At 42.5% G+C, this 18,148-nt stretch overlaps 1 protein-coding gene across 24 annotated transcripts in view; it reads right to left on the bottom strand.

Annotated features, from left to right (window-relative positions):
- TANC1 (tetratricopeptide repeat, ankyrin repeat and coiled-coil containing 1) overlaps positions 1-16,170 on the bottom strand; it is a 259,413-nt gene extending 243,243 nt beyond the window's left edge. For 5 of the 24 annotated variants that reach the window (XM_058300841.2, XM_058300839.2, XM_058300845.2 and 2 more), the window contains exon 1: positions 15,754-15,999. In XM_058300841.2, the coding sequence (XP_058156824.1) occupies positions 15,754-15,946 (193 nt within the window). In that variant the 5' untranslated portion in view covers positions 15,947-15,999. Of the gene's footprint in view, positions 1-15,753 lie in introns of all 24 variants that reach the window. The other 19 variants (XM_071216388.1, XM_071216387.1, XM_071216384.1 and 16 more) reach the window with 14 other exon arrangements.
- Positions 16,171-18,148: the final 1,978 nt, after the last annotated feature.

Here is an 18,148-nt window from a genome sequence, read left to right on the forward strand (position 1 = left end):
CACACGGGTCAAGGAGGCCCGGGGTTTGAACCGCGGACCTCCCATGTGGTAGACGGACGCCCTAACCACTGGGCCAAAGTCCGTTTCCCAAGAATGTTTTTTTAAAAAAGACAATGTGTGCATATAAAGAAGAATTAGAAAGTATAAAAAGAAAAGCAGACAGGACAATCAAAATCATACAATCAGAGGAACAAATAAAGGATAGAAAAAACTGAGCAGTGACTCAGGGATTTCAGTGACAGCATTAAGTATGCAAATATATGCCAAAAGGAGAAGGGTAAGGAAAAAGGGAAGAAAGAATATCTGAAAAAATAATGGCCAAAAACTTTCAACTTTTATGGAAGAAACAAATTTACATGTCCAAGAAGCACAACATACTCAAAACAGAATAAATCTTAATATACCTACTCCGAGCCACATAATAATCAGAATGCAAATGCCAGAGATAAAAGAAAGAGTTCTGAAAGCAGCAAGGAAAAAAGTGATTTGTCACATACTAGGTATTTTAGTCTGCCAAAGGGGTACCAATGCAAAGCACCAGAAATCTGTTGGCTTTTATAAATGGGGATTTATTTGGGGGTAAAAGATTACAGTTTCAAGGCTGTAAGAAGTCCAGCTCAAGGTTACCCTAAGAGGTGCTTTCTCACCAAAGCCAATGTAGTTCATTGGTTAAGCTTTCCACATAAGAGGTTTCGGGTTCAATCCCTAGTCCTAGAACCTCAAAAAAAAAAAAAAAAAAAAAAAAAGATGAAAAAATATAAACAGAAATGAGAAAGAGATCTGTCAGATACATCATAAAAGATCAACTATACAGAAGAGAAGGTTGCAATAAAGGAAGAGAGAGACAAAAATACATGACCTAAAAATAAAGTGGCAAAATTGCTGAAGTACTTACTGCCTTTACTATAATAACACTGAATGTTAATGGGTTAAACTCCCCAATCAAAAGACACAGGCTGACAGAATGGATTTTTAAAAAGCATGGTCTAACAGAGAACAGACAACCCGGGCAGGGGGAGGGGGAGAAAGGGGATAGAAATAAAGAAATCTTTAAAATAAAATAAAATAAGGGAAGCAGACTTGGCCCAGTGGTTAGGGCATCCTTCTACCACATGGGAGGTCTATGGTTCAAACCCTGAGCCTCCTTGACCCGTGTGGAGCTGGTCCGTGTGCAGTGCTGATGCGTGCAAGGAGTGCCATGCCACGCAGGGGTGTCCCCACGTTGGGGAGCCCCACGCTCAAGGAGTTTGCCCCATAAGGAGAGCCGCCCAGCACGAAAAGAAAGTGCAGCCTGCCTAAGAATGGCGCCACCCACACAGAGAGCTGACACAACAAGATGACGCAACAAAAAGAAACACAGATTCCCGTGCCACTGACAACAACAGAAGCGGACAAAGAAGACGACCCAGCATATAGACGCAGAGAACAGAAAACCGGGGCAGGGGGTGGGGAAGGAGAAGAGAGAAATAAATAAACAAATAAATAAATCTTTAAAAATAAAATAAAATAAAATAAAAAGCATGATCTAACTATAGGCTGCTTACAAGAGACCCAACTTAGACCCAAAGACACAAATAGAGTGATAGTGAAAGGATGGAAAAAGATATTCTGTGCAAACAGTAACCCAAAAAAAGCTGGAGTAGCTTTACTAATATCATGCAAAATAGTCTAAATCAAAAGCTATTTTAAGATATAAACTATAATCCATGCTTGTAGTAATGCTCCAAATGTGTTCATCAATTGTAATCAATGTACCACACTAATGTACAATGTACTAATGTTGTTAATGTAGGGAAAAGTGGGAGGTGTGAGGAGTGGGGCATGTGGGAATCCCTTAAATTTTTTTATGTAACATTTTATATAATCAGTATTTTTAAAACATTAAAAAAAAATAAAAACAAGCAAAATCGATAAAAAAACAAGAACAAAAAAATAAAAACAGATGACACACACATAAAAAGCTATCGTAAGAACAAATGTATTAATAAGATATAGGCTACAGTTAGTAATATTTGACAATGCTCTTTCATCGATTGTAACAAATGTTTCACAAAAACGCAAGGTATTGGCGGTGGGAAGATGTACAAGGCCTTATATGATGATACATATGCTTGTTTTGTGAATTTACAAATTTTACTATATATTTATTATTTATGTATGTTCATGTATGAGTGATATACTTCAGTAAAATTTTACTTTAAAAAAAAAAGGTATTGGAGGTTCGGGTTCACAACAGAAAGCTCCCGAGTCTGGCCAGCCATCAATAAACCATTTTTCCTTCTCAAAATTAAAAAAAACTTAAAAAAGGTGTTGGAGAAGTGGATTTGGCTCACGGATAGAGTGTCCACCTACCACATGGGAGATCCAAGGTTCAAACCAGGGCCTCCTGACCAGTGTGGTGAGCTGGCCCACACGCAGTGCTGATGCACACAAGGAGTGCCGTGCCACGCAGGGGTGTCCCCTGCATAGGGGAGCCCCATGCGCAAGGAGTATGCCCCGTAAGGAGAGCCACCCAGCGCGAAAAAAGTGCACCCTGCCCAGGAATGGCGCCACACACACGGAGAGCTGACGCAGCAAGATGACGCAGCAAAGAGACAGATTTCCAGTGCCGCTGACAAGAATACAAGCAGACACAGAAGAACACACAGTGAATGGACACAGAAAGTAGACAACTGGGGGTGGGGGGGGTAGGGAAGGGGAGAGGAATAAAAATTTAAAAAATAAAGGTGTTGTATGATACAAATAAGGATATTACATATTAATAAAAGGGGCAATCCACCAAGAATAAATAACGATCAAATATTTATGTAGCACATAACCATGATGCCCTAAAATACATGAGGCAAACACAGACAAAACTGAAGGGAGAAATATACACTTCTACAATAATAGCTCTTAACTTCAATATACTACTCTCATCAACAGACAGAACATCTAGACAGAAGACCAATAAGGAAAGAAAAAACTTGAATAATATGATAAATGAGTTAGACTAACAGACATATACAGAATTCTTGTACCCCCAAGTAGAAAGATAAACATTCATCTCAAGTTCTCATGGATCATTCTCCAGAATAGACCACTTATTAGGTCAAAAAGCAAGTCTCAAGAAATTTATAGGAAACGGACTTTGGCCCAGTGGTTAGGGCGTCCGTCTACCATATGGGAGGTCCGCGGTTCAAACCCCGGGCCTCCTTGACCCGTGTGGAGCTGGCCATGCGCAGCGCTGATGCGCGCAAGGAGTGCCATGCCACACAAGGGTGTCCCCCGCGTGGGGGAGCCCCACGCACAAGGAGTGCGCCCATAAGGAGAGCCGCCCAGCGTGAAAAGAAAGAGCAGCCTGCCCAGGAATGGCGCCGCCCACACTTCCCGTGCCGCTGACGACAACAGAAGCGAACAAAGAAACAAGACACAGCAAATAGACACCAAGTACAGACAACCAGGGGAGGGGGGGAAATTAAATAAATAAATAAATCTTTTAAAAAAAAAAAGAAATTTATAAAGATTGAACTCATAAAAAACATCTTCTCAGAGAACAATGTAAAGAAGCTGGAAATCAACAACAGGCAAAGAACTAGAAAATTCACGTATCTGTAAGGTAAAAACACTCAAACTAAACTATCAGTGGGTCAAAGAAGAAATTGCAAGGGAAAATCAGTAAATATCTTGAGACAATGAAAATGAAAACACAACATATCAAAATCTATGGGATGCAGAAAAGGCAGTGTTGTAAGGGAAATGTATAGACCTAACTGCTTCCATTAAAAAAGAAGAAAGAGCTAAAATCAAAGACCTAACTGCACACCTAGAAGGACATGAAAAACAGCAAACTAATCCCAAATCAAGTGAAAGGAAAGAAATAGAGTTTGGAACAGAAATAAGTAAAATTGCAAATATAAAAATAACAGAGAGAATTAACAAAACCAAACGTTGGTTGTTTGAGAAGATCAATAAAATTAATAAATTCTTAGCTAGACTGACAAAAAGGAGAGAAGATGCAAATAAATAAAATCAGAAATGAGATAGAGGACATTAATACTGACGCCACAGAAATAAAAAGGATCAGAAGAAGATACTATGAACAGCTGTATGTCAACCAATTAGACAACCTAGATGAAATGGACAAATTCCTAGAAATACATGAATAACCTACACTACCTCTAGAAGAAACAGAAGACCTCATCAGACCAATCACAAGTTAAGAGATTGAATCAGTCATTAAAATCCTACCAACAAAGAAAAGCCCAGGACCAGATGGATTCACCGATGAATTCTAACAACCACTCCAGGAAGAATTAATACCAATCCTGCTCAAACTCTTGCAAAAAATTAAAGAGGAAGGAACACTACCTAACTCATTCTATGAAGCCAACATCACCCTAGTACCAAAGCCAGATAAAGATAATACAAGAAAAGAAAATTACAGAACAATTTCTCTAATGAACATACAGATGCAAAATATCTCAGCAAAACACTTGCAAATAAAATCCAACAGCACATCTAAGGAATTATATACCATCATATAGTGGGTTTTATTCCAGGTATGTAAGGGTGGTTCAACATAAGAAAATCAATTAATGTAATACATAACATCAACAAAACAAAGTGGAAAAAAACACATGGTCATTTCAACTGATAGAGAAAAAGCATTTGACAAAATTCAGTATCCTTTCTTGATAAAAACACTTAGAAAAATAGGAATAGAAGGACACTTCCTCAACATAATAAAGGGCATTTATGATTACCCACAATTAACATCATACTCAGTGGTGAAAGACTGATACTTTCTCTGTGGAACAAGACAAGGATATCCACTGTCACCACTATTATTATATATTGTACTGGAAGTTCTGGCCAGAACAGTTAGGCAAGAAAAAGAAATAAAAGACATTCAAACTGGAAAGGAAAAATAAAACTTTCACTATTTGCCAATAACTTGATCCTACATAGAGGAAGATCCAAAAAATTAACAAAGTTATTAGAGCCAACAAACAAATTCAGCAAAGTGACGGGGTACAAGATTAAAATGCAAAAATCAACAGTGTTTCTATACACTAGTAATGAGAAATCTGGGGACAAAATCAAGTAATTAATTCCATCTATAATGGCAATGAAAAGAATCAAATATCTAGGAATAATTTAACCAAAGATGTAAAGGACTAGTATACAGAAAACTACAAAAATTGCTAAAAGAAATCAAGAAAACCTAAATAAATAAAATGACATTCCATGTTTGTGGACTGTGAGAGTAAATATAATTAAGATGTCAATTCTACCCAAATTGATTTTACAAATTCAACACAATCACAATCAAAATTCCAATAGCCTACTTGGAAAAGTCAATTACCAAGTTTATTTGGAAGGGTAAGATGCCCCAAATAGCCAAAAACATCTTGAAAAATAGAAACAAAGTTGGAGGTCTGATACTTCCTGACTTTAAAGCATATTACAAAGCTACAGTGGTCAAAACAGCATGGTACTGGCACATGGATAGATAAATCAATGGAATAGAATTGAGAGTTCAAAAACAGATCCTTACATCTATGGTCAAGTGATTTTGACAAGGCTGCCAAGTCCACTCAATGGGAAGGAATAGTCTCTTCAATACATGGTGCTGGGAGAACTGGATATCCACATGCCAAACAATGAAGAAGGCCTATCTCACACCTTAAACAAAAATCAACTCAAAATGGATCAAAGACCTAAATATTAAAAACAAGGACTATAAAAAGAAAATGTAGCATAGCATCTTTGGGATCTTATGGTAGGCAATGGTTTCTTAAGACTTTATACCCATGGGAAGAGGATTTGGCCCAATGGATAGGGAGTCTGCCTACCACATGGGAGGTCCAAGGTTCAAACCCAGGGCCTCCTAACCCGTGTGATGAGCTGGCCCATGCGCAGTGCTGATGTACACCAGGAGTGCTGTGCCACACAGGGGTGTCTCCCACGTAGGGGTGCCCCACACACAAGTAGTGCACCCCGTAAGGAAAGTCACCCAGCACGAAAAAAATGCAATCTGCCCAGGAATGGCGCCGCACACACGGAGAGCTGACGCAGCAAGATGACACAACAAAACGAGACACAGATTTCGGGTGCTGCTGACAAGAATCCAAGCAGACACAGAAGAACACACAGCGAATGGACACAGAGAGCAGACAACTGGGGGGCAGGGGAAATAAACAAAAAATAAATCTTAAAAAAAAAAAAAAAATGGATAAACGGAACCACCCAAAATTAAAAACTCCTGTGCAAGGACACTGTCAAGAGAGTGAAAAGATAACCTCTCAATGGGAGAAAATATTTCAAAACCTCCTATCTGATAAGGCTTTAATATCCAGAATATATAAAGAAATCCTACAATTCAACAATAAAAGGACAAACAACCCAATTAAAATATGAGCAACAGACTTGAATAGACATTCTCCACAGTGGATATACAAATAGCTAAAAGGCATATCAAAAGATGTTCACCATCATTAGCTATCAGGGAAATGCAAATTAAAACCACAGTGAGATATTTCACACCCACTAGAATGGCTATTTAAAAAACAGAAAAGTATAAGTGTTAGCGAGGATGTGAAGAAATAGGAACACTCATTCATTGCTGGTGGGAATGTAAAATGGTGCAGGCACAGTGGAAAACAATTTGGCAGTTCCGCAAGAAGCCATATATAGAACTACCACGTAGCCAGCAATCCCACTACTAGCTATATACCCAAAAGAATTGAAAGCAGGGACCTGAACAGATATTTGTACACTAATGTTCATAGCAATAGCGTCATTATCCACAATTACCAAAAAATGGGCTTAAGTGTCCATCAACTGAGAAATGGACAAACAAAATATGATATATACATAAAATAGAATGGTATTCAGCCATAAAAAAGGAATAAAGTACTGATGCATGCAACAACATGAATGAATCTTGAGGACATTATGCTGAAATAAACCAGACACAAAATGATAAATACTGTATGATCTCACTGATATGAGCTAAGTATAATAAGCAAAAAAATTTAAATCTAGAATATAGGTTACTAGGGAATAGACTAGGGGTAGAGAATGGGCAGATGATACTTAGTTTGTGTAGAATTTCTATTTAAGTGGATTGTATAAGATTTGGAAATGGATAGTGGTAATGGTTAGCACATTATTGGGAATATAATTAAAAGCACTGAATGTGGTTGAAAGGGGAAGTTTTGAGTCATGTATGTTACTAGAATAAAAGTTAAGAGATAAACATGGGACCATATAACACAAGTTATATGGACATATAACACTGTTGTGAACGATGGACTAGGTTTAATAGTACAAGCTTAAGAATGGTCTTTTATGAATTGTAACAAATGTATAACACTAATATAAGGTGTTAGTAAGAGGGTGGCATATGGGAAATAATATACTATGAACTACAGTTAATAGTACTATTTTTTTTTTTAAGATTCATTTTATTTATCTTCCCCCACCCCCGTGTCTGTTCTCTGCGTCCATTCACTGTGTGTTCTTCTGTGTCCGCTTGCATTCTTGGAGTCACCAGGAATCTGTGTTTCTTTTTGTTGCGTCATCTGGTTGTGTCAGCTCTCCGTGTGTGTGGCGCCACTCCTAGGCAGGCTGGACTTTCTTTCACACGGGGCAGCTCTCCTTATGGGGTGCACTCCCTGTGCATGGGGTTCTCCTACACTGGGGACACCCTGTGTGGCATGGCACTCCTTGTGCACATCAGCACTGTGTGTAGGCCAGCTCACCAAACAGGCCATGAGGCCCTGGGTTTCAACCCTGGACCTCCCATATGGTAGGAGGATGCTCTATCAGTTGAGCTACGTCTGTTTCCCAATAGTACTATTTTAATACTCTTTCATCAACTGTAACAAAGGCACCACACTAATACAAAGTGTAAACAAAAGGGGGTGTTTACATTTGCTAAAGGTTGCCAAGGCAATATGCAAGAAATGGGTTGGTTTTTACAATGGGAATTTATTAATTTATAAGCTTTCAGTTCTGAGGCTAAGAAAATTGTCCGAATCAAGACATCTGGTGAAACTTCCTCTCTGGATTCACAGTTGCAGCGATCCTAAATTTCTCTGTCACATGGGAAGGTACACAGCACCGTCTGCTGGTCTCTGCCTTCTCCTCCTCCTCCTCCTTCGGGCTCCACTGCTTTCAGCTTCTGGCTTCCTCTGGCTTTCCCTCTCCAGGGTTCTACTGATTTCAGCTTCTTGCTCTCCTGGCTCTCTCCTTCAGCTTCAGGTGGTTTCCCTAGGTATTCATCCCAGTATAAAGGACTCCAAAAGAGGATTAAGACCCACCCTAGGTTATGCCCTACTGAAGTAGTTTAATCAAAAGGCTCTTAACTGAAGCAAACAAAAGGTCCCCCTCACAATAGGGTCACACCCACAGGAATGGATTAGCTCTAAGGACATGATCTTTTCTAGGGTACATACAGTCTAAAAGTACGACAGAGGGTATATGGAAACATATTTTTACATGTCTTTTCTGTAAAACTACAACTTCTCTAATTAAAAATAATTTCTTAAAAACTTTATGCTAAGTGAAAGAAACCAGGCATAAAGTACTGTACATTCTTTGATTCCACTTATATAAAATATGAAATTAAATATATCTATAGAGACAGAAATAGGCTAGTGGTTATGTATGGCTGGGGAAGGAAAACGGGATTGAGAGGTGAGTGCTTAGGGGTATGGAGTTTTTCTTTTTGGAGTGATGAAAATGTTCTGAAATTTACTGTGGTGATGAATGCAAAACTCTGGTACTACTAAAAGCCACTGATTTATACTCGTTGAATGGACTATATGGTATGCTAGTGTTATCTCAATAAACTTTTAAAATTTTTTGGAAGGATTCCTACAGTATTTTTTAATTCATTTTTATTCATTAATGTAAATCCATACACAATTTTTTGTGTCAACTTCTTGTCAAATTTGGTTCAGAAGTCATTTTTTAAATCTCATTAACATGCCATTTTCTTGTTCCTTTATACTTATATTATCATTACTCCATACTTTCTTTGCAAGAGTATTTTTAAACCACTTGTGCATCCATTCTGTAGAGGTCAGTTTAGTTAAAACCAGATAAGAGACTCCAAAATGTCATATAAATGAATAGCGTTCACCAAAACAAGAACAAGAATGAGGGTATCACCATCAGTTCCACCCCGTGACTACGTTCCCACTCTTCCCGTAGGCTATCAAAGAGCCTAAGTAACAGAAGAGAATTAGTAAAGCTTAATTTTTTTCCTAGATAAAGTTCTAATATTTTCTTCTCTCCTACAACTGGATGACCGACCACACTACATTTTGGAAATCATTGTCTTAAACAATAAGGAAAATGTTTCTTCTCACATGATAAGACACCCAAGTTAAGAGTGCTTCCAGAGTTGGTTAATTTAGCAGCCCAAAAAAGTCACTGTGGGGGAGCTAAAAGGGTTGAGTGCCTGCTTCCCATGTACAAGGTCCCGGGTTCAATCTCCAGTACCTCCTAAAAACAAAATAAACAAAACCAACTCTCACTGGGGAGCAGCTGTAGCTGCTGTAGTTGAGTGCCTGCTTCCCATGTGTGAAGTCCTGGGTTCAATCCCTGGTACCTACACACACACACAAAAAAGTCACTGTGGTCTTAGGCACCTTCTGTCTTTGTGTTCTGCAGTCCTCAGAATGATGACTTGTTATCTTTTGCTGACAACTTTATGTTCCCCATAGGTTGGGACCCAATAGGTGCCACATACCTATTTGTTAACCAGTCACTGGCAACAGATAGGGGATTACTAAGGTTGACGTGGCTTAAGCAAGATTCACTCCCTGGGCAGAGAACGATCCCAGCTTACCATGAAGCACACGGCCAACGGAAATCTAACCAAACTCAGGGCTGTGTTATCAAATCACGGTGGTGAATTATTCCAGTAATGTAACAGTCCCCCAGTAAATCATGCAACCACCAGTGACACGAGTGAGCGTAGGCCCAGGCAGAACATCCATCCAGGGGAGCCCAGCTCCAGTCGCTAAATCCCAGACAAACACGTGGTTGTTGGTTTAGGCTGTAAGAAGGAAGTTAGACGGCTTTCGTGTGGGCACCAACAATCCCTGCCGTAGCATTCTACGTGTGTGTGAGTCGGGGGACCAGCGGAGAAATACACGGTTCCATTTCCACAAACTCTTTTTTTCTTAATTCAAACATCTAGTTCAGAGTCGTAATTCAAACATCTAGTTCAGAGTCAGCAAGCACTCAACAAACATTAATAATTGATGTTACTAATCCCAAATAATTTAGAATAAAGCAGAGAGAGGGAAGAATAATGGGTAACGGGAGAATAAAGACCAGCTCCAAGTTTTTCACAGTAATTTAATACCCGGTTACACAAGTGCCTTGCAGAGCAGCAATTCAGATCCCCACAGAAAGTGGAAAAAGCCATGACCTCTCAGTACTACAGAGGTGCACATCCCAAGAACAGTAAAAATCTTCACGTCCTCTGCCATAATGGTGCGCTGCTGTTAGGGCCAACAGTACCACTTTGGGGAATGGATACTACAGCAGACAACTAGCCCTTTTTGTTTACCCAGCTCCTCCCTTCTTCTATTAATAATCCCCTTCTTTATGGGATACTTTATCTCTCCAGGCCAACCCCTGTGGGTCTAATGGGACTGCCAACCATACTTCCCCTTTGGCTGCACAAAGCCTATAAATGTTCTCCCCTAGGTGTTCTCAAAAGGGAAATAAGAGAAATGAGACTTGGTGATGAGAGATTTTGGAGCTACCAGCAGCTCCAAACTGGTTATGTGCTTTTTTACTGGACACTGTGCTAAGATCTGGTGATTTAATGAGTAAATCATACCTGAGCCAGAGGACTCTGACAGTCTAAGAAACATTTCTTTTCTAATGTCAAAGGAGGATTGGCTAAATAGGCTATGATAACACAGGTAATGGATTTACCAAACAGCCATTAAAACAGTGCCAAAGAAAAATGTATACTGACATGACAGGGAAAAAAGCTCATTACATAAATATGTATTATACTTGAAAATGTACAAATACATCTCATTGCGTTGGTGGTATAGTGGTGAGCATAGCCGCCTTCCAAATACATCTCATGCACTCTTGTATCTATCTTTCTTCACAATTCTTCAAAAGCACAAGTAAAAGAGGATTTCATTTGTGCACAAGTATATATGCATGAAAAGGTCATAGCCAAGTGTCCCTTAGAGTCTGCCCCACCCCAGCCCCCAACTCCCTCTCCCTGAGGTAATAACCAGTTGATGGCAGGTGTGTGACCTGAGGTGTTTTGGGTGGAGCAGGGATGGTGGTAGAGAAGGTGGTGAGTCACTGAGACTCTAGGCTATATGGCTAAACATCCTGGCTGAGCATCAGTCTACCACTGGAGATGATTTTTACTAATAAATTCCCTCACGTTAATCACAATATCTATATTAAAATCTAGGGACTATGAATAGCCATGCTTTGGCAACATTTTCTTACCCCAGCATTCCTGTTTACAGGACTCTTCTTTCCAGAAGATTCTCTCTGATGACAAACAACCACAGGAGCTTCTAAAGAAAACCCCTACCCTAAAACCTTTCACTCTTCAAGAGACAATGTTTCCAGAAAACCTTCCTCATCAACCCTCCCCACCTTTCATGCAAAACCCATCTCCTGATAATACAAAACAGCCATTATTCTGCTTTGCTGCTCTTGTCCCCTTCCGGTGCACTGAGAGCAAAGTCCCCAACTTTGTTAGTCAATACTGCTTCATAATGTTTTCCCTGGTCTTAAGGGAAAGGGCAGCGAATTTTAGGTTAACCGAACCTCCTTCACAGTCAGTCACTGAGTTCTGACTGATACATCTTTTTTAGAGGTTTAAACCCATTGCTCAATATGCTGAAAACACAGTCCTCTGAGAGTAAGTTTTAAAAGCTGAAGATGGACAAGCTGCTTAGACATAATAGAGCCCATTGCCTAGCACATAATTTTATTTTAGAACCTTTTAAAGAAAATCCATACCAGTTTCTAGATGAGTGTCAAGATGCACTTAGCACTGCTAAGTAGGCAAGCAGGACACAGCACAACATTTAGGGACATGGTTGTGAAAATAGGTCACCTGCAACCTACTACTTCTTTACAATTAAATCAAAGCATATTTAGCTCAGAAAGTGCTTCGAAATCAAATTTATCCGTACATCAACAGAAAAAGCCTAAGAACGATGACACCAGAAAAGGGATATTCAACCAGGCTTTATAATTAGACTGTGAGATGCCAAGATGAAAGGCAAATGATAAATTCATTTCTTTTATTTTAAAAAATAAAAAGAACTGATCTCCTGAAGAATGCTATCTCAGTTACTAGTCAGATTATAAATCATACTATACCCTGAAGCTTTATTCTTAATAAAAAGGAAGCTGAAAATAAATAAATGATTAGTTTGAGGTATGTGACTTTCTGAAGCTCACTTGGAGAGAAAGTTTTATTACCTCTATTAGTGAACTGTTTTTAATCCCAGACATCAAAGCACAGACGTTAACCCTGGGGTTCTAAAGCCAAAATAGCTCATAAATAAAATACTGTGAGAAAATGCCACATATTAATGTTAGTTCATCAATATTGGGCCAATTCTCATGGCCACAATATCCTTATAGGAGACTCCATGAATACTGAGAAGTATGGGGGAGAAACAGGAAGAATCAGAAAACAAGTTCAAGAATCAGAAATTAAAGTTCAACTTCACTATTTATAGATGTAACTGGATAAACTAATCTAACATCCTGAGCTTCAGTTTCCTTAACTAAGGATTCAGGGATAAAATATATAAGTCCTACAGCACCGGCTCCAGAATGCCTGAATTTCCTAGCAGTCACAAAACTTTGGAGATGGAAGACCCATTTCAAGGATGATAAAGATAAGGAAGCCAAGGCCCAGAAAGGCTAAAGACCTTGTACAGAGAACATTTCTGTAAACTGAGGAAAGGGCAAATCTATTTTCCACTACTGAAGCATGCATGTAAAATAACCTAGGCACTAAAATTAATCTCCCCTCCCCCCCAAAAAAAAAGCTTTCTGCTTTATTTTGCTTTTGTTAACTTCACTCCTGTATTTTAACAGTTAAAGTTAAGTTTTCCTCAGGAATATAAAGCCAATTCTCTTGCTACGAGACTCACATCATACTGGTAACCCAGACAAAACCTTTACAATTGGGTTAGACATGTCTAATAGAAACACTGACATAACGTTAACCTCCAGCTATGCTACCACGCATATTATATCATGGATTACAGCTCTAACAGTCCAGGAATACTGGTTTTAATGTTCCCTTGGAGAGAAAGAATTAATGAACAACTCAGAAGAAGATGTTGCTTAAAAATGGCCAATTTAATAAAAATTAACTTCACTGTCTCTAAAGTTGTGTCTGCAATCACCCAACATAAAAAACCCACTGTGGTACCATATAAATTGTGTGTGGTTTAAAGAGACAAATGTTCTTTTTTCTATGGACTGTTATGGGAAGAAGAAAAAAAGCTGACTATGAATCAGTTATGTTTTAGCTCCACAATGGACATAAATTATGATGATTTGGACATTCTGGTGGTTAACTAAACCAAGCAAGCAGCAAAACCAGTGTTTCCAAGTTCCAGCAGAAGTAAGCTTTTGGCACCACAGCTGCAAGACAGGGTCATGAAATGTGACCTTTCATTTATTTCTGGACTTTCCTGCCTCCACTGAAATGGATGACACTATTTCCCATCCCTTATTGTCAAATCACAACAGTCCGGAAGCCTGGACCCAGTTCACATGGCAGGTAACAGGAGCAATCCTTGGAGGAAGCCCTGAAGGATGTTAGATACCGTATTTCCTTTACTCCCACATATTTTCATTTTAATACCACCAGGATATATTTACAATGCATTCTGGCTGACACCCCCTAAGCATTCTGGCTGACACAAACTTTGCAGAAACTGGCAATCTCTAGGGAAGGTCCCTTGTGAGCTCTTTAAGTAGCTAGGATGAGTAAAGCATTCAAACTACTACTATAATGAACACCTCTCAGGCCCTCATAAATTTCTTCATTCCCAGCAATCAAGAAGCAGCTGTTTAAAAATCCAAGAATCTCTAGTCCGCCTAATAGTAGAGCTGAAATACCTCCAGGGCAGGCCAGAAAATCTTCAGAACGACTTTTTTCTCCTTCCCCTCCCCCATCCCAGAAGTGCCAGGCTGGCAGGAATAAAGACGTCCCAGGAAGGAAAAAAAAAAAAAAAGGGGGGGGGGGGGAGAATGGAGGACATGGTGTAAGCAAAGATGCCCACTTCCCTTCATTTCCACTATTCCAACTAACCAGGTTTCTCCTCTCCTTTCCTTCCTTTCCTCCCCTACTCCCACATTCATCCCCTCCCAACACATTAACTTCTGCAGTCTGGTGTGTCTGGCATTTCCAGTGTTAGCGACCTCAGCAGTTCTGAGTCCTTTCCTCAAAGATTCTGAACCACGCACTTCCTTTCCACGCCAGAGTGTGAGGTCCCCACTGGGACGGTGCTGCTGGCAGGGTCAAGTTCAAAATGAAGGTGCCCTCCTACCGTCCCCAGAGCCACTCCAGCAGGGACTAGCGCACCCCGTACTTGAAGTGAAGACTCCCGTCACTTCAAGTACCAGGATCTGGAGCTGCCTAGAGTGGGCCGGCGGGGGAAAGGGAGGGGAAGACTGTCGCGGTCGCCGAACCCTGCGTCCTGCCGCCCATTGGCCGTGGCGCCGCATTTCTACCTGGCCACCGCCGCATTTCCTCCTGGAGTCTTACACAATAAGTCAAGTTAAGTTCTGAGAACGCCGGTCTAGAGACGCTGCTGTTTGCAAACACACCACACAATGCCTAAAGCTTCCTTCCCCGCCAGCCGCTCCGGAAACCCGCCGCGCCAAGCCAAGAGCCCCTCACACTCCCAGCGCTCGGCGTCCGCACCCAAAGTCCTCCGGGAATAACGTGCGCCCTGACAAAAGTGCCCTAAAGTGACCACTCTTCGCCCTCCAAGAACAGAGGAGGCTCTCCAATCGACACAATCCTCAATTCTTCCGAAAAGAAAAACCTTCAGTGTTTAATCCTAATTCCTCCCTCCACCCCCTTCCCCAAAATAAAAGCTTGGAGGTTCTTGGAAGCGAAGCAATGCTGGGGACTTTCAGCCCAGAACTGGGGCAATATAACCCCGCCAAAGGCCACCTGGCAACTTCGCGATGCGCGCACCCCTGCATTCCGGGGGTGCCCTGGGCCGCACAGGACCAAGCGCGCCTCTCCCCCGCCCCAGGTACCAGGCGCATCCCAGGTCCTAGCCAAGCCCCAGGGCTACAGAGGCGGCGGGAAGGAGGGCGAGGAGGCGCGCCGGGCGGGGGTGGTCCGGAAACTCTAGGAGCGCCCCCGCGTGTTGCCGGTGCCCCCGAAGCCCGGTTCCTGCCGGAGCCCAGTCAGGATCCGCCCGGCGCGGAGGACAGAGAGCTGGGAAGGCGCGGACTCCCCGGTGCGGCCAGGACCAAGGCCCAGGGGGCCCAACATGTCCGTGCTTATCCCCGGAAAGCTCGTGGATGTGCCCGCTTCCAGCGGGGGGATGGAGGGTGGAGGGGGGCTCCGGAAACTTTCCCACTCGCCCTCCCACGTTCCTTATCATTCTCTCCCCTTCCCCAGGACCCTCTCCGCCCCACCCCGCACCACGGGAACTGGCCATGCCCTAGACGCTCGGAGGCCCGCGGCGGCGCCCGAGCGGCGGAACTTACCTGTCGGTAAAGTTTCCAGCTCTTCGGCGTGGCTCCCCACTCCCAGGGCCGGGCCTCGGGGCGCGGCCAGCTCGGCTCTCCGCGGCTGCCTCTCCTCCGGCTCCCGAGGCGGCCGCCTCTCCAGCAGCTGCCACAGTGAAGGCTGCGCTCCGACCCGTCCCCCCTCCTCGCACGGCCCACACCCGGGCCTCATTGGCAGCGCGAATCCCCGCCCTTGCGCGTGTTCCCGAAGGCACCTTCCTCTCGCGCGCCTCCTCCTCGCCCGGCGCTGCGGTGGCTCCGACGACCCGCTGGGGCGCGGCTGGCGAAGTTTCAGCGGAGTGCGGGCGGGGCTCCTCTCGGCCGGGTCCCCACTGTCTGCGCCCCAGCTGCCCCCGAGGGGCCTGGCCCCCTGCTGTCTTTTTTTTTTCCTGCGTCTTTAAAATCAATGAAGTGGCCCTGCCCTCCGCTCTCTGCTGCCTTTTGAAAACAGCCAAAGCAGCGGTGGAGGACATATGGGAGCAATTAACCCGGCTGAAGTTTCGGTGGATGCTTTAGGGTCGCTTGTGTGGCTTTTTTTTCTTTTTTCTTTTCCTTCTCTCCGCTTCAGTTAACTGTATACACGCACACAAACACACTCACTTTCTGGAGCCAGAGTGAACTAAAGGAAATGGAAGGTGTTAAGCGGTATCTTGCTTCCCGGAAAGCTGGGTCCTCTTCGTTCCCAAAAGCGAATTAGGGACGTTGAGGGATCCGGTGACCGACCGTGCGTCCCCGGGACCCCAGGTTGCAGCCTCCCGCGATCGCTCGGGACTGGTGCTGGGCTGTCTGGGATCCACAGAGGGCCAGCGTCGTGCTTCTTTCGGCGAGGGGAGGAGGAAGATGGAGAAGGGGGAAACACAAAGAAGCTATTATTATTTTGGTTGATGCTATTCCCAAAATGTTTTTGCTGTTCTCCCGCAGACGGAAAGTCAGGGTAGGGGCTGGGTTCTCTAATCTCCCCACAAAACCCCCATCCCCTGGAATCCCAGGCAGCCAGTCCAGCCTGAGGTTGGGGGTGTCCGCCACCCACTTCACACCCCCAGCCCTTTAGACCAGTCTTTATCACGGAAGGATCACTTGGGGCTGCTGCTACCTTCTGTGGCCATCCCATTGGTGTGTCTGGAGTAGGGAATACAGAAGTTACTATAAATGACTTTATTGGCAAACTCTAACCTTGCTGTAGCAAACCTGCTCTGAAAGACAACTTTATTTTAAACATGTTCTCCCATAAAAACTTCAGCTTCGCGCAGAGCTTCCCAATATGAAGAGTCCAGGCCCGAGGGGCAGCCATATTTAGAGTTCTTATGAAAAGGGACGAGCGGCAAAATGCCACACAATCAGTCTAGGTAAATAAAAGATGACTGAAATTTGCTAAATTTTTCACCCATAGTTTCAAAGACCTGATTGTTGCTCTCCTGATATTTGAGCTGTAAACATATCAGCAGCCTTTAAGCCTTCCTGAAACAAGGCAGGATATGGAGTGTTAAAATATATACATATTAAGACAGAAAAGCTATTGACTTCTTTCTCCACTCTGAAATGTCTCATTGCCAAAAAGATAGTAATTTGTAATATTTAATTTCTCTTAGAATGAAATGCATAAAAGGGTACCATTCTTTCAGCTACAGATGAAAAAGCCAGACAGCAATCTTAATGACAGAAAAAGAAATGAAAAAAGCTCCACCATGATCTAACTACTCAGAAATATTAAGATACGAGAAAAACAGCACTAAAAAAAAATAGACTGGTATATTTCTCTGCTTCAGACTTGTTTATAATACGTGAAATGTATAATGGATGAAAATTATAATTTGTATCACATTCTCTCTATAGTTCCAATTTTTTTTGGTTTTTTTTTAAAGATTTACTTATTTCTCTCCCCTTCCCCCCACCTCCCTGGTTGTCTGTTCTCTGTCTATTTGCTGCGTCATCTTCTTTGTCTGCTTCTGTTGTTGTCAGCGGCTTTTTGTTGGGTCATCTTGTTGTGTCAGCTCTTGGTGTGGGTTGTGCCATTCCTGAGCAGGCTGCACTTTCTTTCCTGCTGGGCGGCTCTCCTTATGGGGCGCACTCCTTGTGTGTGGGGGCTCCCCTATGCGGGGACCACCCCTGCATGGCACTGCACTCCTTGCGTGCATCAGCACAGCGCAGGGGCCAGCTCCACACAGGTCAAGGAGGCCCCGGGGTTTGAACCGCGGACCTCCCATGTGGTAGACAGATGCCCTAACCACTGGGCCAAGTCCGCTTCCCGATTTCCGATTTTTTAAAATGAAATTGCTCATTTATATTGGGCTTTGAATTTAATGAAATTAGATTTTTTTTCCTTCTACCTTCAATTCTTCCCAAGTAGCAAGTAGAAACTCACGTAAAATAAATG

This window comes from Dasypus novemcinctus, chromosome 7, assembly GCF_030445035.2.
Source record: "Dasypus novemcinctus isolate mDasNov1 chromosome 7, mDasNov1.1.hap2, whole genome shotgun sequence".
Taxonomy (NCBI): domain Eukaryota; kingdom Metazoa; phylum Chordata; class Mammalia; order Cingulata; family Dasypodidae; genus Dasypus; species Dasypus novemcinctus.